The sequence below is a fragment of the Lutra lutra genome, chromosome 12 (assembly GCF_902655055.1).
Source record: "Lutra lutra chromosome 12, mLutLut1.2, whole genome shotgun sequence".
Taxonomy (NCBI): domain Eukaryota; kingdom Metazoa; phylum Chordata; class Mammalia; order Carnivora; family Mustelidae; genus Lutra; species Lutra lutra.
This window is the reverse complement of record NC_062289.1, coordinates 45,632,055-45,654,185: the sequence shown is the minus strand read 5'-3', so window position 1 is coordinate 45,654,185 and position 22,131 is coordinate 45,632,055. Positions and strand designations below refer to the sequence as shown.

General features: G+C 42.9%; 1 protein-coding gene across 4 annotated transcripts in view; it reads right to left on the bottom strand.

The window, feature by feature from the left end:
- Positions 1 to 18,445: 18,445 nt before the first annotated feature.
- The window catches only part of KCTD1 (potassium channel tetramerization domain containing 1), a 178,670-nt gene continuing 174,984 nt past the window's right edge, over positions 18,446 to 22,131 (bottom strand). For all 4 annotated transcript variants that reach the window (XM_047697727.1, XM_047697729.1, XM_047697726.1 and 1 more), the window contains one exon: positions 18,446 to 18,755. In XM_047697727.1, the coding sequence (XP_047553683.1) occupies positions 18,597 to 18,755 (159 nt within the window). In that variant the 3' untranslated portion in view covers positions 18,446 to 18,596. The remainder of the gene's footprint in view (positions 18,756 to 22,131) is intronic.

Genomic DNA, 22,131 nt, shown 5'->3' with positions numbered 1-22,131 from the left:
CATCACCCTTCTGCTTAAAAATATAACGATGGCTTGTTGGCTATGGCTGGTTCCCGCACTGGTCCTGCCTGGCCTCAGGGTCAATTTGGAGGTAGATTCCTGGGGCCCCACCTTGAGGATTCTGAAGGAGTTTGGGGGCCTCGATTTCTGCAATAGAGTTCCCTTTGCTGACTCTGTGCTTTGTGGCCTCTGGCTTTGCCGGGGCTGCTGTCCCTATTCGGAATCCTCCCTGCTTCTCATTCCCTTCCTTTGTCTTCCTGGTGGAGTCATCCTACCAAATTCTCCCCCACACCCCCAGCCTTGTGAGGCCTTCTCTGGCTTCCCTAAGATGAGATGAATTTCTTGTTCCTTCCTCCACGTTCCCAGGGCTGTCGGCACAGCCCCACAGGGTGTTGCTTGGCCCTGCTCACCTAGGACAAGCCTGCCTGCCTCGCCTTGTTGGGAGCTCCCTCCCAGGCAAGAAGCCATTTCCTCCTGGCCGCATCCTTGGTGGCTAGCATGCCTGGCACTCCAGCCCCACCCAGTGCTTGGCCCATGAGTAAATGGATGAGCCTCTCTTCTTCCTTCCTTTTCTTAATTCAAGAGCTGCTTGTCAGATGGTGCCATCGGCAATGTTAGCCGCTGACAGAAACTGAGTGTGGTTTTGTAGATGTTGCCTCGGTTAGGACTCTGAGTCAGCCTGGGTACATTTATTTCACTGATTCCTTTTGTATCAGAAGAGGGGACAACAGGAAGGAGAACTCGGAGTCTCCCACCTGAGCCTTCTCAATTCTGAGGTCTGACAGATTTGGGTATAATAAGAGACTCCCCTATTTCATTGTAAAGAATTTCCGAGCTGTAGAGCCCCACTGGGGTGGGTTTCCTGCTTCCTGGAAGGTAACATCCATTTCTTAAAGCAGTAGAGCACTGCCTTCTTTTCCTTTCTTTCTCTCTTTCTTCCTTTTTCTTTCTTTCTTTCTTTCTTTCTTTCAAGATTTTATTTATTTATTTGAGAGAGAGAGCGCACATAAGCGGGGGGACAGGCAGACGGAGAGGGAGAAGCAGGCTCCCCACTGGCAGGACCCTGAGATCACGACCTGAGCTGAGGGAAGACACCGAGCCACCCAGGTGCCCCCGGGGCACTGCCTTCTTGCCTAACTTTTGCAGCAGGGGGAAGCCTCAGAGACCAGGGAAGGGGCAGTGGCTGTGTCTGAGACTGGTGAGGGTGACATCTGGCAAAGAAGAGCCCCCTACAGAGACAAATGTAGGGCTGAGCACTTGTTGGGAGGGTGCACGGGCACGTTCTGGGAGTGAATTTTTCCTATTGGTAGACTGGGCCCCTTCAATTAGTACTCAGCCTTGATTTTCTTTTCTTTCTTTTTTTTTTTTAAATTTTCACAAGAAAACAAGAAAATCCTAAGGAAAAATAAGATCCATGAAAAACAGGAGTAAAAGTGAAGTGCATATGTAGGGACTTCGAATGTACATACAAAACAAAGCTCTTTGAGCTTTAGTCACAATAAGAAGAGAAAAAAAGAGTGGTGAACATGTACTGAGCCTTGTTATAGTCCTCTGTTTATTCATTTATTCAAATTCTAAAAAAAGTCCTATACATAAGCCACTGCCATTGTCCCTAGTTCTTAGATGAGAACTCTGAGACAGAGAGGTTGCCTAATTTTCCCAAGGTCACACAGCCAGTGAGCAGGTTCTGAAGCCACATGGGTATCCATCATGCCACAGTGTTGCTTCAGGCAGAAAGGAGAGAGAACCCGGTGCCGACTGTGGCCGAGAGAAGGCAGAGCTACTTTGCTACTTTTGTTTTATTTCTGCCTTCCTGATCTCCGAGAATGGACTTTAAATTGCAAGGAGGAAAACAGACCCAATAAGGAAGGAACTAGGCTTCAAGATGAGTGCAGAGTGTGAGCTGGCGGGAACTGAAGTCCCTTGATGAACTACAATCCCAGATAAGGAAAAGACTGGTGTATTTCCTAGAGAGAGTGGAAAACGGACAAAAACTGAACGTACGCGTTGCCGTTATCAAAAAGCCTCCCAAAACAGACTATTAAGGGCATCTTTTCTTTATTCTGTATTATGATTTTAAAATTGCAACCAACAGGGCTCCTGGCTGGCTCAGTCGGTAGAGCATGTACCTTGATCTTGGGGTTGTGAGTTCGAGCCCTATGTTGGATATAGAGATTACTTAAAAATCTTAAAAAAAAAAATTTTTTTTTTAAATCTTAAAAACATTTTTTTTTTTAAAAACAAAGTTGGAAATAACATAAGCCAATGTAAACAGCTTAAATAAAGTAGAGCTTACTGTAAGGACACAGAGCTGTGTTGTAGAAGCCAAGGCAGGGGACTGCCAGGCCTCAGCACTGAACCAGAATAGAATCAGATACATCCACTGTACATTTGCCTCTGAATTTTTCCGTGGCTGTGAACTGGTGGTCCATGGAGTCTAGGTTGATGTGATTCTTGTTCTGAAGAACCAGCCAGCCTGAGACAGAGTCTCTGCGACCCCGTGATATATTCCCAGGCAAAGAATTCTGGACTGATGGGTGGTGGGGAGAGGGCCTGGGTAAAGAGAGCAGCTCTTTTTTTTTTTTTTTTAAGATTTTATTTATGTATTTGACAGAGAGAGAGAGATCACAAGTAGGCAGAGAGGCAGGTAGAAAGAGAGGGGGAAGCAGACTCCCCGCTGAGCAGAGAGCCCGATGTGGGGCTCGATCCCAAACCCAGAGATTATGACCTAAGCCGAAGGCAGAGGCTTAACCCACTGAGCCACCCAGGCGCCCAAGAGCTGCTCTTCCTACAATAATGGCGGAGGGGTTGTGTATAGTGGCCAGTTCACAAAGAGGGGCAGGGAACTGTGTTTAGATAGGAGGGGGTGTCTAAGCTCATACCGAAATTTCTTGCCAAATTCTGGGACTAGGGTTTATAAGTTTTCCAAGGAAGCAGACTCCTCTGAACCCCTTAAAAGAAGCCATTTTCCTTTTGATAGACTTAATAGACATAATAATCATGGTGATCTTGTGAAAGCTGCAAGGGCACCACCGTCATCTTCTTTGGCTTTGAGTGACTGGTGCATAGAGCGGCGCTGGTACACAGTTGGAGCTCAATAGCTGAAAAAATGAATGAACTGTGTTTCATGATAGCACAGGTCTATGCGGTCATGGCTGTTGAGAACACCTGCACCCACAGGACACTGATCAATGGACCAGGGTCATCCTGGAGAGAGAGAACTTTGAAGGGGAGCTTCGGTGGGATAATTACATCAGTGATCTGGGGGAAGAGGGACGGGCTGTGCTCACAGAACTCTCTGGTGACTTGAAGCCAGGAGAGTGAAATAGCCTCCTGAGGGCAAATGCAAGAGTCCCGAAGCACCAGAGATGCAGGAATGAAAGAAAAGTCTCTGACATTTTGCCAGGACTGAGGGCAAGTTCTTCATGTGATTAAAAATGATAGTTACTCAAGAGAGACAGGGTACTTGGCTTTGATCGAGGTCAAACTCAGGGTGGTATCTTGCTTCTTGAGCTGCACTAAGTTGGGTATAATACCAAGATCAGGGTGTTTTGGTTGAAGAGAATGGGGCTGTTTAATCTGGTGAAGAAAGTGTGGAGGGCTGATGCAATGTCTTTCTTCCAAGGAGGAAGGTGGACCTTCCTTGGAGGCCAGTGGACCAAGGGGAAGACAGAGGGTAACAAAGTCCTCTCGCCACTGAAGGCAGTGGGCTCCCCGTAATGGTAGTAATGGGCTACATCTGTACAGGGCTTTGCCATTCCCCATTCTTTCTTATCGCTTCCCCACACAGCCTTCAGCAGAGGATGACGTGATCTCATTATAGCTGGAGAAACTGTACAGCTAAAGAAAGAATGTTTAAGTGACCACCCCAAGGTTCCCAAAGGCCAAAGCTAAGGCTGGCCCCCTGATGTTTTCTGGCTTTCAGCGTGGTAGAACTCTTCAAGCTTCGGTGGCCAGAGTGTTGAAGCAGAAGCCAGACGATCACAGCAGGGATGCCGCAGAGGTGAACTCTCCCGGAGGAGGGCGAAAGGCTGCCTTTACAAGCCCAGTTCTGAGTGTCTGTGACGGTGAGGTTGCCCCGTGAAGGATGTCAGACTCTGCGGCGTAGTGACTGTGTTTGTCACCGCAGATGAGAGGTTGCAAGCGATCAGCATTCTGGGGCCTCCCCATCCAGCCATCAGGCAAACACCAGCATGGATCATGAGGGGAGCGCTCAGCCTAAGGGCTGAGACAGTGCTCTGCCTGACTTGTGTGCCCTCCGCCATTTTAAAATGAGTGGCGTCATCTGTGCAAAAGGGTGATTGCAGGAAATAGGTGCTTCTGCTTTTTGGAACCATGTGTCTAGTACTCAGGGCTTTACTCAAGGGTTATGGCTTCTGAATTAATTGCAAAAAATCAAGCTTTTCATTTATCTGAGACTTCCTAGTTGGTGGGAGTGGCAATCAGACAGACACATTTAGTGTGGGTTAAAAAGCGGTGGGCAACCTGACAATTAAATACGAGTCTTGACTCATACCAGAATCAGCAAACAAAACTAAAGAGTTCTTAAAAGTTATTGGGACCATTGGGCAAATTTGAATATTGACTGTGTGTGTGTGTGTGTGAGAGAGAGAGAGAGAGAGAAGGAGAGAGAGGGAGGGAGGAGGAGGGAGGAAGAGAGGGAGGAGGAGGGAGATCATCGAATCATTGTTAAATTTCTTGAGAGTCCTGTAGGAGTGCGTTGTTTTCTTCAGGGATTTCATGCGAAGCCCTTAGGGATGAACTGCCGTGATGGTCACACTTTGTTTTCAGATGCCTCAGCAAAAACAGCACAGAGAGAAGTGCGAGAGCAAATGTGGCAAAAATGTTAACAACTGATGTATCTCTGTGAAGCGTCTCACAGACGGTATTCCTACCATTGCTGCAACTTTTCCGAAGGTTTGAATATTTTCAAATGCAATTTGGGCCAAAAGTCGGTAAGCCTGAAATAAAGGCAAATTTCAGGGAATGTTCCTACTGTCCTGTAAGCCTAAAAGTGAAAAGCTCCAGTGGGTGGTAAGCAGGCAAGTTGAGGCAAACCAGTTACCTCTTGTCTTTTCTCAGCCGGGTAAAGCCAGTAAGCTACAGAATAAAACAAAGGCTGTTTTGTGTGGTAGATGAACTCATTTATCAGCCGCATTCAGACTGGAGGGGTAAAGGGAAAGATCAGGCTGTTTAAGTTTCTTTTCTCCACCCCTAGTCCATGGCTCTGGTTAACTCTATACTTACTTCCTGATGTTTATAAGAAGAGGAGGCAGCCCCACCTCAAACTCGAATATAGCCGGGATTCTAGCACGTTGCCACACATAAAGCATCTTTGAAATATAAGCCATAATTACTTTTGCTTTTCTGGCAAATACGCTTAATTTGAAGAAAGTACAGAATTTAAGAATCTATTTTTAAAATTAATTTAATATTGAAAATCAGATCATTTGCCGAAGGAGAGAAGTGACGTTTCAAATAATTCATTACAAATTCATTTAGATGCTAACAAAATAAATTTTTTACATAAAAGTGTTGCTGGGAAGTGTTTGCGTTGCAAGTGTGTCATTTGGAAAGTTATTAAACTTGTTGGGAGACACTTTGATGGACCCAGGACAATCTTACACAAGGCAGGCCCAACCTGTTTGTCAATCTGGTATGCTTCTTGGAACCCCAAGGAATCCATGGGGGCATGGGCACAATAGTTGACCAGATCTGACTTAGAATTTGGGCTTCTTCATTGATTTACTCTTTGGCTCATCCCTAATATTAACTATTTGTGTCTTCTTGCTTTTTCTTCCCCGATCAGTCGGGCTAGCATCATCAGTATTATTGATTTTCTCAAAGAACCACTTTTGAGTTCATTGTTTTTCTCTATTGTGTTTTCTGTTTCTGTTTTATTGTCTTCCATCTTGATCGTTATTATTTTTGTTCTTCTGCTTCCTTTGGATTTCATTTGCTCTTCTTTTTTCTAGTTTTTTAAGGTGGAAGTTGGGGTAGTAGATTGGAAAACTTCTTTCTTTTCTCATGTAGATGTTGAGTGTCATGATTACCTCCTGAGTACTGTTTTAGCAGAATGCCACACATTTTGATATGTTGTATTTTCATATTAATTCAGTTCAAAATACTTTCTAATTGCCCTTTTGATTTCTTCTTAGGTTCTTGTGATTTTATTTTTTATTTTTTTTTTTTAAAGATTTTATTTATTTATTTGACAGAGAGAAATCACAAGTAGGCAGAGAGGCAGGCAGAGAGAGAGGAGGAAGCAGGCTCCCTGCTGAGCAGAAAGCCCGAGGTGGGGCTTGAACCCAGGACCTGGGATCATGACCTGAGCCGAAGGCAGCGGCTTAACCCACTGAGCCACCCAGGCGCCCCAGTTCTTGTGATTTTAGATATGTATGTTTAGTTTTCAAATATTTGGGGATTTTCTAGAGATCTTTCTGTTGTTGATTTCTAATTTAATTCCATTATGATTAGAGAACATCCTTTGTGTAGCCTAACTCATTTCCATTTCATGTTATTAAGGTTGTTCAAATGATCTACGCCTTTACCGATTTTCTATCTACTTTCTCTATCAATTCTTGAGAGAGCCATGTTGAAATCTCTGACAATAATTGCCATTTGCCTCTATCCCCTTGCAATTCTATCAGTTCATAGTTCCTCTATTCTATTCTACTCAATTCTATTGTATACTATTCTATTGCTCTATTATTATGTGCAAAAAAATGCCTAGGAGTGTGTCTTCTAGACCCCTTTATAATTATGAAGTCAACTTTTTATCATGGGTAGTATACTTTGCCTCCAATCTACTTTGCCCAATATTAATATAGCAACTCTATCTATCTGTGTATTAGCTGGATTGGTATTACTATAGTGTATCTTTTTCCATTCTTTTACTTTTAACCTATTTTTTAAAATAGAAAGTGGGTTTTTTTGTTTTGTCTTGTTTTGTTTTGTGGGCAGCAAAGCAAGGTTTATTGAGTGATAGCAAAGTGATAGTACAAAGCTCCCAAGGAGGGAGAGGACCTGAAGGGGTTGCCCTTAATTTTTTTTAAAGATTTTATTTGTCTGAGAGAGAGAGAGAGAGAGAGAGCGAGCACAAGCAGGGGGAGCAGTAAGAAGGAGAAGCAGGCTCTCCACTGAGCAAAGAGCCCAACAAGGGACATGATCCCTGGACCCTAGGATCATGACTTGAGCCAAAGACAGACACTTCACTGACTGAGCTACCCAGGTGTCCCAAAAGTGGGTTTTTTGTAGGCAGTATATGTTATAAAGTGTTACATTTTTATCTGGTCTGACATTTGTCTCTTAATTGAGGTATTAGGCCATTTACATTAAATGTGATTATTGATATGGCTTGATTTATTTCTAGCTGAGTGCTATTTTTTACTGATTTCATCTGCTTTGTTTACTTTTCTTCTTTTTCTGCCTTCATTTGGATCAAATGAGTTTTTTATGATTTCATTTTATCCCTGATGGCTTTTCAGGTGTAACTCCATCACATTATTTTAGTGGCTGCTTGAGTGGATATAGTATCATTTTAACATATCACAGCCTGCCTTTGAGTGACATCGTATCACTTGATGTAGAGTATGAGAACCTTATGCCTTGGTCTCCCTTCCTTGTGCTATTGTTGTCATACATTTTACTTCTACATATACTATAAATCCACAATGTAGTGTTATTGGTGACTTTAAACAATTAATTATCCTTTAAAAATATTTAACTAATAAGGAATAAAGCCTTTTATGTTTACTGGTGTAGTTGTCATTTCCAGTGCTCTTCGTTCTTTGTACAGACTCACGTTTCCCTCCGGTATCATTTTCTGTCTACCTGAAGGACTTTCTTCAACATTTTAAGAGAGATCTGTGGGTGATGGAATCTTTCAGCCTTGTATGTTGGGAAAAGTCTTTGTTTTGCCATTGTTTTTGAAAGATATTTTTATAGGGTATAGAGATGTAAGCTGAGTTTTTGTCTCTCAGTACTTTAAAGTTGTTGCTTCAGTGCCTTCTGGCTTGTACTGTTTCTGACAAGACATTTTCTAGCTTCTTTATCTTTCTTCCTCCATTTATATTGGCTCTTTCCCCGCCAAGGCTACTTTTGAAATGTGTTTTCTCTATCACTGTTTTTAAGCACTTTGATTGTGATGTGCTTTGGTATGTTTTTCTTCAAGTTTCTTTTGCTCAGAGTTCATTGAGCTCCTTGGATCTGTGGGTTGATGGTCATCTTCAAGTTTGGAAAACATTCAACCATTATTTATTGAGATATTTTGTGCCCTCCCCACCCCCCGCAACACACACACACCCTCCTTGAGAGAGACGTCAATTACATGCAGTTGTCTGCTAGCTCAGTGATGCTCTGTTCACCTTGTTTCAGCCTTTTAAAGAAATCTGTGTTTCATTTTGGGTAGTTTCTGTTGCTATATCTTCAAGTTCACTAATTTTTTCTTCTCTAATGTGTAATCTCCTGTCAATCCTGACAGGAATATTTTTCAGACATTATAATTTTCATTTCTAGAAATTTTATGTTGTTCTTTTTCATATTTTTCATGTTGCAAGAAAACATGTTCGGTCTTTAGCTCCTTGAATGTATGGGACATAGACTGATAACTTAAAAAAAAATAAGTAACTGTTTTCATGTCTTTGTCAACTAATTCTGTCGCCTCTATAATTTCTAGATTGGTTTAGATTGGTTTATTTTTCTTCTTACTATGGGTCGTATTTTCCTGCTTCTTCACATGCCTGGTAATTTTATATTAGATGTCAGATATGGTGGATTTTACCTTGTTGGGTGCTGGTTATATTTGTATTTCTATAAATATTCTTGAACTTTATTTTAGCTTGAGGTTGAGTTACTCGGAAATAGTTTGATCCCTTTGGGATTTGCTTTTAAGCTTTGTTAGGTGAGATCAGAGCTATGTTTAGTCTAGGGCTAATATTTCCCTACCACTGAGGCATTCTCAGTGTTCTAGCCAATGCTCCTTTAATTATAAAGTTTTCCACTCTGGCTGATGGGAGCAGGAGTTGTTACTGGCTCTGTCTGAGCAACAGTTTTTCTGTCTTTCTCCATAGTTCTTTGCCTAGCCTTGGAAATTCCTCAGACACATGCTCTGCTCAGTACTTTGATGAAGACTCTAGGAAGACCCTCTTCAACTCATCGCTCTTCTCCTTGCATATGCAGTTCTTCCTCTCCATTACCCTCCCCTCGCTGCCTTTGCTTCCACAGACTGTCAGCTCTGTCTCTCTTAACTAAAGGAAGCCCTGGCTTCTGCCTGGATGACTCTTCCCTGCACCATGTCTGGAAACTTCCTCAAGGTAGCTAGCCAGGGCAACTTTACGGATCACTGTCCTCTCTTTCCTGATGTCCAATCTCTTGAAAGCCATTGTTTCATATATTTTGTTTAGTTTTTCAGTTGTTTCAGGTGGGAAAGTAAATCCATCATTCTATATCGGTCAAATGTGGAAGTCCACCAGGACTTTTAATGGGGCAAATAAACATGTAATAACCCCTAGTGCTTGAGGGATTTAATATTACTAATATTTAATATTTAATTTCATTTAATATTACTAATAATCAATTCCCTATCATATGTCAGTTACTTCACATATATTTTCATTTAATCTAGTGTTTTTGAGTACTAATAAGCTCTCCAAATGATGGGGTTAGTAACATAAAACCCATACTCTGCCTTGTTCTAGGAATAATAGATTTCATTTGTTTACTTTATCTGTCATCAGCAGGCATTTCTTTAGCACCTACTAGGGGTGACTTAAATATAAATAAGTCAGAGTTCCCCCACCAAAGATCTTAAGTTTGCCTATTTGAGGTAGACATGTAAAGAGATTTTTCTTTTTCTTAAGATTTACTTATTTACTTTAGAGACAGAGTAAGAGCAGGGGGAGAGGCAGAGGGGGAGAGAGAGAGAGAGAGAATTCTCAAGCAGACTGCCAGCTGAGCATGGAGCCCAATGTGGGGCTCAATTGCAGGACCCCGAGATCATGACCTGAGCTGAAATCTAGAGACAGCCACTTAACTGACTGAGTCACCCAGGTGCCCTATAAAATAGATTTTTCAATAACATATGGTAAGTGCAATAATAAAGGTACAAACAGGGTACTTTAGGACCACAGAGAAGTTTCACCCAGCTAAGGGGTATATGGGAAAGCAGTGATAGGTAAAGGGTGTCTTAAAGGACGAGTGGCAGGTCATTATGAAAATAAGAGGATAAATATATTCCAAAGCAGGGAGACTTAAGACAACACAACACATAGGGGAGTTGAAAGCATTATGCAGGCGGCTGGAGACAGCCACAAATGAGGTGGAGAGGTAGGCAGAGTTAGATCAGGGAGTTGAATGCCACACTTAGGCGGTGAGATGATTCTGAAAGCAATGAGAAATCATGGGGAGGCTTTTAACAGCTGCGTGAGCAGGCTGCACCTGGGCGGGGGAGGGAGGTGCATTGCAGGAACAACACTTCCAATTCCCAGCAGAAAACCCAATTAAGATCTTATGGAAAGAGTCCACATAGGAGGGAAGAGTTGCTAATATGACATTGAGAAGTGGTAGTAGGGATGGAGAGGAAGAGGCTGGGTTGAGAAACATTTAAAAAATACTTTATGTCGAATTTGGTAACCAACCCAAGTGGGGGATGGAGGTGGGAAGTGGATTGCTTGTTTGGACTGGAGGTAGCATCCTGAACTGAGATAGAAAATTTAAAGAAAGAAAGGGCTAGAGGTCAAAAAAAAAAAAAAAAAAATCTGTGTGATCCAATGGAAATATTTTGCAAACTCTACATCTATCCTTGCTTATGACCGAATAGACTAAAATAAATCATTTCAGTAAGATTACTTAAAATTAAGATTGCATCTTACTCACTTGCTTAACTCCAAGTCAGATGGCAGGATCATGTCTTACTTGTTCCTGTGTCCTCAGAGCTGGCTACCCTGCTTGGGGCTCTGGGAGAAGATGGCCCTGAAGGCGGTGGGAAAGCCATCGGTGGACGAGATCACACAGGGAGATACAGCATACACGGAGTACAGTGACACGTAAGAAAAAATGTTTACACTTTGGGGTGAGAATTTGAGAAATGAGTGATCTGGTGGCCTACATGGTCATGGGGCTCGTCCACTGGCCCCATGAAATACCATCTAGATGCCATCCTACTATTCTGTTGGTGGTTTGGATTTTTGGTTAAGTCACTGCCTTTACGTATTTTTCCTATTAACACAAATGCTCTTAGTGAGTGTGCCGAAATCATTTTGATGCATCACGTGACTAACTTCGCTGGGAAGTCAAGTTCCAAGAGGTGGGTGTGGGTGTGGGTAGGGGGTGGAGCATGGTTAACACAGAGGCAGAAAGCCATTGGAAGGGTTTGGGGGTGTGGATATAGTACTCCCTTCTGGGGCAATGGGAACTAAGTCAGATTTTGAAATTACAGTGACTGTAGGGAAAAGATTATATAGGTCAATGTTCTATTGTAGAAATACATCTACTCTGCATAAAGTAAGAGCTACAACTGAATTATTTTCATGAATACGCAATCTACTTAACAGAATTTCAAATTTTCTGGTATTCCTATGTATTAAGAGACCGCATACTTGAGAATGACATTAGGATAATATTTTAAATAATACAATGTCATTTCAAATAAAAAGCAATAGTGGATGAAATATTTACTTTTAGGGTCACCAGCAACACACCGCTTCCTCTTTCCAATCTAGTTGCCCATTACTATTAATAAACAAACCAGATGCATCAAATAGATCACTCAAATTGCAGACCTTTACATGATCCTTTAAGGCCTCTTCAGGCTGGATTTAATTAACTGTCCTTACTGGTCTTCCTTCTTTTCCATCTAATGTGAAGTGTCTTTGACAAGTATTTGGTCTTTAACTTCCAGAACAGGCTTTTTGAGTGAAGTTTCAGAGTTTGAATGGAATGCACAAGCAGTGTTTCTCTGGCTTTTTTCAGTCCTGTTGGTCAACAGGATAATTTAATACCTGTACTGTCTGTTCCTTATTCTGACAAGCACAATCTGATAGATGGATTGAGAGGAGTGATGAAATACTGGGTTTCACGCTCAGAGTGAAGGAGAAAGAGAAACCAGGGGTGGGGAGGGAGAGGGCCGGTAGAGACACAGAGAGAGAGAGGGTGAACTTGGAGTCATGTGAACTACAGTGGGATCAAGCCCTCTGAATCTAACATAGGTCAAAGCATGTGCAAAGGAGTTTGTAGTAAATGGTTGGGGTTGTAGATTTACATACTTTTCAAATTAAGGGCTAAGATCATTATTTCAATTTCGAAGAAACGCATACTAATTAAAATTTATGGGAAAAAAAATAAAATGTATGGGGAAAAGTAGATTCCTGCACACCTGTAGAAGGCTATTGTTACAGGTGGTAGACGCTACTCTAATGATTTCCTGTGTTGTAACTTATCTGTTTATTCAAGCCTCTGATAGATTTTTAAGAGGCGGTGGAAGAATCTGTAGCTGGTGGACTATTTCCATGGGATCAGGCAGTTCTCTAACTAATTAGGAAAGGATGAGGGCCTCAGGTTAAATTTCAGCTGGTATTTCTCCGCCAACCCCCCTCCATTTGAAGTCTTCAACCTGGCTTTCCAAAGAATAGAAGCCAACTATTGTATAATAAACATCAGTGAAGTAATGAAAAGGCACATCACAAAAGCACCCCTGGAGGATTCTTGTCTACTAATCTTAGCCTGGATAGAGGGAGCCCAGCGAGTGACATTGCCAAGTAGTTTCCGGACTTGCCTGACCAAGGCATCACCTGTAGTGGGCACTGTTAAAATACAAACTCCCAGCTTTTAAAGATTGAGATTCAGGACATCTGTGGGAATCTGGGGTGAGGTGGGAGGGATTAGCCTGGAACCTGTGACTTGAACAAATGCCTTAAGAATGGGCAAGTTTGGGGGCGCCTGGGTGGCTCAGTCCATTAAACCTCTGCCTCAGGCTCAGGTCATGATCCCAGGGTCCCTGCTCAGCGGTGTGTGCTGGGGGGTCCTGCTTCTCCCTCTCCCTTTGCCCCTCCCCCACTCATGCTCTTTCTCTGCCTCAAATAAATAAATAAATAAAATCTTTATTAAAAAATGAGCAAGTTTGGGGAACCCTGATATAGCCAATGTAAACTTTTACCAAGAAGAGCTGCTTGGTGGTTACAAAGTCAGAGACAGTGAGTCTTCTGTTTAGTAATTCCTACTGTATAGGGTTTATCTAGGGTTTAGTAATTCCTAATCGATCGATAACCAGTAAATCACTGCAGCAACATTTTTGTCTAGTGGCTTTATAATGAAGCACATTGAACTTGCCAAGGGCAGAGCAAAATAGTTTTTGCATAGATTAGAAAACCAGAAAGAGTTGAGCCCAAGGCATTAAACATGGGTGTGTGTGTGTGTGTGTGTGCACACGCACGTGTGTAGGGAATTTCGACAAAATTTTTTGACAAACCAATATTCTCATCTGCAAAATTGGGATAATAATGCCAACTTCATAGGTTTTCTATGAGGATTGAAGGGAAGGGCATTCGTAAAGCCCTAGCACAGAGTAAGCATTTAATGAAAGCTTATTATTGCTACTGTCAGTTGTATGCTAGGATTTCAATCTTTGTGATCAAATGATAGTATGACTACAAGTTTGCCTTAAATCTTCATATGAATGTTACATCCTCAAACAACTCAGTTCTGGTGCCATCACATGGTTTTACCCAGATGAAATTTTTCTAGAATGTCTAAAACTGTTTTATTATTTCATAATTCTCAGAGCTACAAACTCTGCAGATGTCTTATCTGTGCACTTGAAGAAAATGAGTCAGTTCTAACATTTACACATCTAGAGACACAAAAATCTAGATTTCAAGGTTTTCTAGGAAAAATGAGACGTTTCAATATTCAGGACCCGGTTCTCCTGTTGGAGGAGCCTGTTCGAATTTGAGGTAGGGGCTGCCCCTTTTGAATGGGGCACACATGCTCCTGCCTGTCTCCTAATTTATGTGACTCACCTGGCCTTTGTAGGCAGCTGAGCTTTTTTTATTTTCCCAAAGATTTTATTTATTTATTTGACAGAGATACAGCAAGAGAGGGAACACAAACAGAGAGAGAGGGAGAGGGAGAAGGAGACTTCCCATCAAGCAGGGAGCCCGATGTGGGACTCCATCCCAGGACCCTGAGATCATGACCTGAGCTGAAGGCAGACGCTTCATGCCTGAGTCACCCAGGCGCCCGAGGCAGCTGAGTCTTCACCCCCACACCCAGGTTGATGTCTTACTTCTCATCCATCTGTGGATTATCAGTTCTTTGCCTGGTTAGTAGGTCATGAATGGAGGAGTGGGAAAAACAGCAACTGAACTGCCCCTCACACCAACAGACTGTTTCAGCCGGTCTAAATATCCACAGCTAAATATCCACAGAGCCCAGTCTCCAGGATTCCCCAAGAGCTCCTGAACACAGTCTCTCCCCCAGCCTGGCCTCCAGGATCAACCCCACCTCCCGCCCAATTCCACCTTCCTTTTCCAGCCACGTTTCTTCCCCAGCTAACCCAGCGGCTTCCCCCACCATTCTCTGAACATGCCTTATGCCTCCGCAGCTCGGGGCCTCTGCCCTCCTCTATACCCCTTCTTTGCAAAAGCCTCCCCAGCTTCCAAGTGCCGCGTTGGTAGTCGTTGTTTTGTAAATATGAAGTGACACCACGCCTCGTCGTGAGCTAAGTGTATGTCCTAATTCTGCTGTTCGGCGCGCAGACATCTACCACCCTCCAGGACCCCGTGGCAGAAACCATGTCACAGTCATCCTAGCATCACCAGCATGGAGCCCCCAACGTGCTGTAAGGGAGGCTGGCAACATCTAAATACAGGAACACATTTCCATTTTAAGAAGAAAATGCTAATTAACCATCTACTTTCTTCCTCGTCCTACCACAACACAAAAGCTTATCTTCTCTCAACTGGTTTGTTTCGGATCTCCTTATAAATCTTAACTGGACATTGACCTTTTCGTTTAATTTACTTGATGTCTGAGAGTATTAATTTCTTTAATGAGAAATGGGGATGATACGGCCTCCAGTGTGCTCCTAAGGATTCAATGAGTTAAATGCAGAAAAAGTGCTTCGCGCAGGGCCTGGCATCTAGCGCACACTGAGGGCATGGCTGTGATTCTTACTCTGTAGAAACTCACCTAATATTTAACAGCCAGTTTGGAAGTAGCTCACTTCATTCCATTTTTCTAGAATACTTCTTAGAAAAGAGCAGGTCAGAGAATAGAGTCCGTGTGCTTGACTAAAGAAATGTATTTTCGCCAACAAAAATTAAAATGTTATTTAAAATGCCAGTGGATCAGGAAATAGTAGCTTTTTTTTTTTTTTAAGTTCACTTTTGTAACCAGCAAGATAACGATTGATTTGGGAAACGTTGACCAATGGGTGTTGAACAGGGTATTTACAGTCTCACAATTTCATCCCATTGATTACTTACTAATCCCAAAGGGAGAAAGCTACTTTCACATTGGAGAAATTTGGTGAATGTCACTTCAACAAATGATCAAAATTATCACCACAAAAGAAAAACCATAACCCACATGCATTAAGATTTATAAAAGCCAGAAATAAAAATAAAAACAAGAACTAGAAATTTTAAAAATTACTGTCATTATGGGCCAAACGGATCCTTGTGAAGTGATATAATAAGGACGTAACATCACCTATAGAGTATTCTTTCAAGAAAAAAAAATTAACCTGATGCTACCAGTGAGAGACCAGACAAATCCAGAGACAGTAATAAACAGAGCACATAGGCCTTGATCATAGGCTCTTAGTGGGCTGACGAGTGAAGTTTGAACACGCACTACCTATTGGATTATAAAAATAGGGCAAAATACCATTGTGACTCAATTATATTTTGAATGACCTGGGGCGCCTGGGTGGCTCAGTTGGTTAAGCCTCTGCCTTCCACTCAGGTCATGATTTCAGGGTCCTGGGATGGAGCCCAGCATCAGGCTCTCTGCTCAGCCAGGAGTCTACTTCCCCCTCTCCCTCTGCCTGTCTCTCTGCCTACTTGTGATCTCTCTCTCTCTCTCTCTCTGTGCCAAATATAATAAAGTCTTTAAAAAATTTGTATTTTGAATGACCAGCTCTTTCCTGAAGATTCTGGGAATCTATGCCAGAAGACCTCACAGTGTGAAAAATTACATGCGGTATGTTTGCTGCATTTGATTGGATTGGAGGTTTTATACAAAGAATGGGCAACGGGTTGTAGTTGTATAAACGGGCATAGAAACTTGAAAAAAAGAGTGGATACTGATAAGGCAGTGTGTGGGGGGACAATGCCAACTGCCCAGAGACTGCTGAGTAAATGTTAGGATGACAACTGCCTAAAGTCCCCAAGCAGGCTTCCTTTATCTCAAGCTTCTAGAAACTTTTGCCTCGTGAGAACGGATTACTAGGAAAGTCGGAGCACAATTTCATTGTCTTCTCAGTCCAGCAGGGATGAGCAGGAAGCTGGTGGGAGCAGATCTGGCTGTCTCATCTGAGACTATGCTGTATTAGGCTCAACTACGGGGAAATCAAACAACCATGGGTAAGACTGGCTGGCAGTCATTAGAGTTGTTCTGTGTTTGGGCCTCTGTGTTTCAGGGGGTGATAGGAGCCATTAACGGCTTACTTTTAGTTTCAGAAGCCAGAGATATTTTCATTACTAGTGTCCTCAGGCATAGTCTTTTTAATTAAAAAAAAGAAAGTTCGGGATGGAAATCACCTATCACTACACGAATGTCTCTGCAGCAGAAACACATTACAGTTTACCTGTCAATCTTACCATCATGTCGGGTTTATTATGAGTGTCTGGAATGAGGAAGAGGAAGTAGGGAAGGGAAGTGATGGCAGGGTTCAGAGAGGAACCCCTGGAATCACTAATACCTCAGAAAAGCTGAGGGCTTAATTCCAACGTGGTACTGAGACTTCAAGTTTCTTACCTCTGGGGCTAGTTAGAAAGCGACCATTCTGGCTCTTAGATTTTCTCTACTTCTTCCAAAGCCATAATGCCCTACTTTTGGGGTTTTTTGGACAGGTGTCATGGTAGATTCAAGTTGGCTACAAATTCTTTGTCACTCTCCCCAGCAGGAGGGAGATTTTATTTCCCCTCCCTTTGAGTCTGAGCTGGCTCTGTTTCTACTGAACCAACAGACTGCCCCAGAAGTCTGCTACCAGTTCCCCACCTGGCCCTTCATAGCATGGCGGCTTCCACTTCCTACCTCTTATAACACTTGTGACAGGGACACTCTCCCTTACAACACAGCTCCGGAGCTGGGACAGGGCTGAGCCACACAGAGAAGCTTGAAGCCAGCACGGACTGGCAGCCCATGGGAAAGCCATGTAGGACATCACAGCCCAACCTCACCACAGAAGCAGGCTAGCAAAGTCCAGGCCACTCAGAAGATAACCGCAGAATCAGGAGAGAGAATAAAATGGCGTCTGAAGCTGCTAAGTTTTGGCGCGCTTTGCCGGGCAGCGAGAGATAACTACAACTTATAAACAAAACGTTCACAAGGAGGAAGATTATCTTTCTAAACAGCACAAAGTAGCAAAGCACATGTCGGGACACGTGCTGAGCAGGAACGGAACCATGATCACATCGTTGTCCTTCAGCAGATTTGACCTCAACACTGGCGTCAGCTTTGAGGGCCTCTTTGTGATGTTCAACACAGAAGATTTAGAAAAAGAAAAAAAAAAATCTCATTTTAATACAGCCTCATCCCCACACGGGTGTTTCCACACAGACCTTATTTTTTAAACAGAGTTTATTGTATTTAATACATTATAAAATTTGAAAAATTGTAGGAAAGCAGCAGACTCAAACTGGAGCAACTCTAACAAGTAATAATTCTGGCCCCTTTGCAAAACTGATCAGTTTAAAAACAAAGTAATGTTCACATCTGTGAAGGCGGACAAAAAAGTGTGACTTCTGTACAAACTACATTTAAAATTTCATGTCTAATGTCTTTCGGATGCAGTGTGCTCATGAGAGTTTTCTGAAGTCCTGCCTGGTGCCGCCTAAAAGAGAGGACATGAAACCTCCATATGCAAATAAACTCGATTCAAGGTGTTTTGTTTTTTTTTGTTGTTTTTTTTTTTAAAAAAAAAAAAAGGAAAAAGAAAGACAGAGGAAAAGGAAACAACGGATGGCTGTTGGCAATGGAAACCGTAAGGAGATGCGTCCTCACTGCTCATGGCTTCTATATTGGTCGGGGGGCCTCGGGAGGCCCGGGATACCTCACGGCCATCACAGCACCAACTGTAGCTACCACCTTTTAAAACTTTTTTTTTCCTTTTTTTGCATTTCCTACCTTTTGACATATATATATATATATTTATATATTTTTTTTACACCTTGAGGATATCACTATTCCAATTGTTCCCATATGAATACAGGTGTGGTCTCTATTGGATATAAATGTGTCTTTTTATTCAATTTTAGGTCCAGGACTTGGTTTGCTGTCCCAACTGCACATAAATGTCCCTTTTTGTTTGTTTGTTTGTTTATTTGTTGTGTACGGTTTTCTTTTTTTCCTCTTTGCATAAGAAATCTGTCCATTTAGTCCAGAGGCTCCTGCTTTATCCGGATGACAGAGGGTACGCGGGGCGTCCGCCTCAGCTCCCGTCGCAGGACGTACTCGCTGAACTGAGACGAGTCCACTCCTCCTCCACAGGAGCCCACGATTTCAAATCCTCTCTGCTGCAACCTCTCGAGGACCTGCACGGGGCCAAGACAAGCATCCGGTTAGCGAGGAGATGGGCACTCTGGCCACACACACAGCCCAAAGAAGTGTCCTGAAGTTTGAGCCCCTGTGCAGCCCGGGTCACTCTTACCCAACCCCCAGGTCTCTCGAGTTGCTGCTTTCAGTGGAAGACCCTGGATGGAAGGGCAGGAGGGAGGGAGCATCGTTTCTAAGACCTCAGAGGTACCCTTCTGTGCCTGCTGCACACGGGCCAGTTCATTTAATGGTTACAACCAACTGGCATCACGGTTGGTCAGCCCATTTCATACATGGGAAAACTGAGGCTCCCAGCATGTAAGTGATGGGACTGGGTTTCCAACTCAGGTCTGTTTGGCCTCAGATGCCACATTTCTTGCAACGTGCAACACTACCTTCTCTACAAAAAGAGAGGGCTCGCATTTCAAATCTCATTTATCACTAAAATATCGTCCAGGAGATGATAGATGATATGGCCAGATGCTGATTTTATCTGAATTTACTCAGCCCGTGATTCACTCTCAACTCATTCACCCTCAGCTCTGCCACTGTTGAAGGCTGCCGGTACGAACTTAATATATTTCAGCTTAGAAGACGGATATCATTTCAATAGCAGAACAAATGGGACTACTGAAGACAGTTGAGGTTTATCTACAGGTTTTCAAGTTTATGGCATCTGAAATAGATTTACTGCCCTGTGTGCATTCAGGGAGGCAATACAACAGTTGTATATTGGAAGACATATCCAAAATAAAGATATTCTAAACTTCTCATATAATCACTTCTCAGATAATAATCACTTTTAATAATCTCTTTAATTTTGAAATCAAATACCGAACACCAGAAAGATCCCTGGGTTGGTCACCTACATGTCTGACGGCCTTAAATGCAGAAACAACTCCTACATTCTCAGGCGAAAACACAGAAAATTAATATAGAGCATTGTTTCCCTAGAAATCTAACAGATGCTGGACGTGCAAATGTTCCCTGGGCTTCTGGTTATGATTAAATTCCTTCTCCACCACTCTAAAGGGAAGACAACTCCATCACAGCTTTAAAAGAAAAGTCTGGCTCAAAACTTTACGTGGGGAATGAAGTGAAATGTTATTAAATAACTTTCAAAATTTACTCAATGTAAGGTGAACCCTTCCTATTTCTCTTAAATTATTATTTTTTGGTTCCCTTCTTCTATGTGGAATATAATTTGCGAGTTTGCCAAATGGCTAACTAGAGATTGGAAAACAATATAGTATGCTTTCTAAAAACTCAAACTTTGCATGTTGGCAAATTAAAAAAAAAAAAAAAATCCTTAAGAGAACAAAATGAAAATTCTACCCTAAGGACAGCTCCATTTCTGTAGCTATATTCACCATGCAGACGCACACCAGTCCGCAAAGGGACAGGATGAAGAAAATTCCTAAGTTCAAAACCAAGAAGTGCTTTGGTGGCAAGTCAATAAAAAGGTGAAGATCCAAGAGCCCACTCCAAGATGTCCTTAGCAGAGGCAGGGACGTACCCTGTCAGCAAAGCTTGGCCAAACCACCGCACTGGAAAGGACTCTTTGCCTTCACTGGGAGAGGAATTACAAAGGTAGAAGAAGCCGTGAACAATGGCACATGTAACTCGTACTATTTGTTCTGCAGTACTGTTAGGCTGCTAAACTGTTAAATACGGAAATCCCGAAGGCCTCTCCCCAGTGATATGATCATCATTCCACAGGCCCAGTGTTATGCTGGATATGGTCAAAGCTTATTTCAATGTCATCCAAACAAGCTATGCTCCCTGGCCATTTCTTTTTAAACATCAATTTGTTAAAAGCAAAATCCCTTAAAATTAGTGATCACTTGGCAATATTAAAATCACTCCAGGGGTGGGTTGGAGTGTCAGGTCTTGTGCATCTTAGCCTAAAACTTCTGGATGCCTAGAGCACAGTGCCTATTTTCTTGATCCGCGGAGCAGGAAGCTAGAGTCATCAATTGTGTCATGGTCATGTCATGGCTGTGTCACTGACGATGCTAATCCAGATGAAAATGTCCTCATCTGATTAGACTTGAATAACTGGGACACTTGTCAGGCATATGAATTTATTCCATGGCCTGAGCGGTGGGGCTAGGCTTTCATCTGAGGGATGGAACCCTGGGGAAGCAATGCCATCACGGCTCTGATGGGTGCTGCCCCCGCCTCCCTCTGGAGGGAAGCTGGGGCAGGTTGTGTGTGTAGGAGGTGAAAGGCTTTCAGAGTTTTAGAGGCTGTGATAAATAGCAGAGGCCCCACTCAGGAACACGAAGTGGTTTGGGGTGCACCTCTGGCCTATCCAACCCAGCGGCCACCATGCTGCCAGACAGCACGAGTCTCTGGCAGATGCTGCTGGGACATTGCTTCTACCAGTGTCTCCTGCTCTTCTGTTCTCAGACATTGTTCACAAATTTTAAAAATACAAATAGTTGTGGAACAATCTTCAAGAGGAATGGAAGAGTGGGTGCTTCTAGTCTTTGAGCTGTAGAGAGGTTTTGTTGGGTCAATCCTGAACAAAGTCATGGGCCCATTCCAATTAGAAAGAGCAAGGGGGGAACCCCAAGCCCTTACTCCGTTGACCTCAAGTCATTTTGAGTTATAGAGACCTGGAGCCGAGGCATAAGTATGCCTCCACTTTCTCCTCAGCAAGATGGGGGATTCACAGTGCTTACCTGGTAGGGTTGTTCTAAGAAGACAAGTATGTACCACCCTTGGCCCAGAGCTGCCACACATTAGTTAAGATGAAGAACACACTTACCAGTGTCTAAGGGACAGGGCACCCCACATGTGAACCAAACTTCCGAATTCCAACCCCAAATCTCCTTCTCCCATGGACTTCTCTGCCTCAGAAAACGGCAATTCCAGTCATCCAGTTCCCCTGTCAAAAATCTTAGCCATCCTTGGCTTCTTAGACCCCAAAGCCACTGTCAGAGCCTTGTTAGCTCTATGACACTCAAGATATTCAGAACCGGACACTTCTCCAATATTGCTAACTGGTTCCCTTGCTTCCACTGTTTTCCATCTGCTACTGGAGTATTCGTTTTCAAATCTGAGCTACATCATGCCACACCTTTGTTCAAAATCTTCAAATGGCTTTCCGTTTTACTCACACAAGCAAATGGTCCCAAACTAAAAGAAACCGAAACAAAAAAAATCCCAGAATGCTTACCACCACCTAAGACACAATCATCCGTGATCCGTCCCTGGCTACCTGCTAGCCTCCTGTCTCAGCACTTCCTCTCCCTGACACTTCCTTCAAGCCCCATGGGCTCTCCTGATACTGCTCAATATACCAAGCAGACTCCACCTCAGGGTCATCACAACTTGCCATTCCCTCTGCTTGGGATATCTCATCCCAGC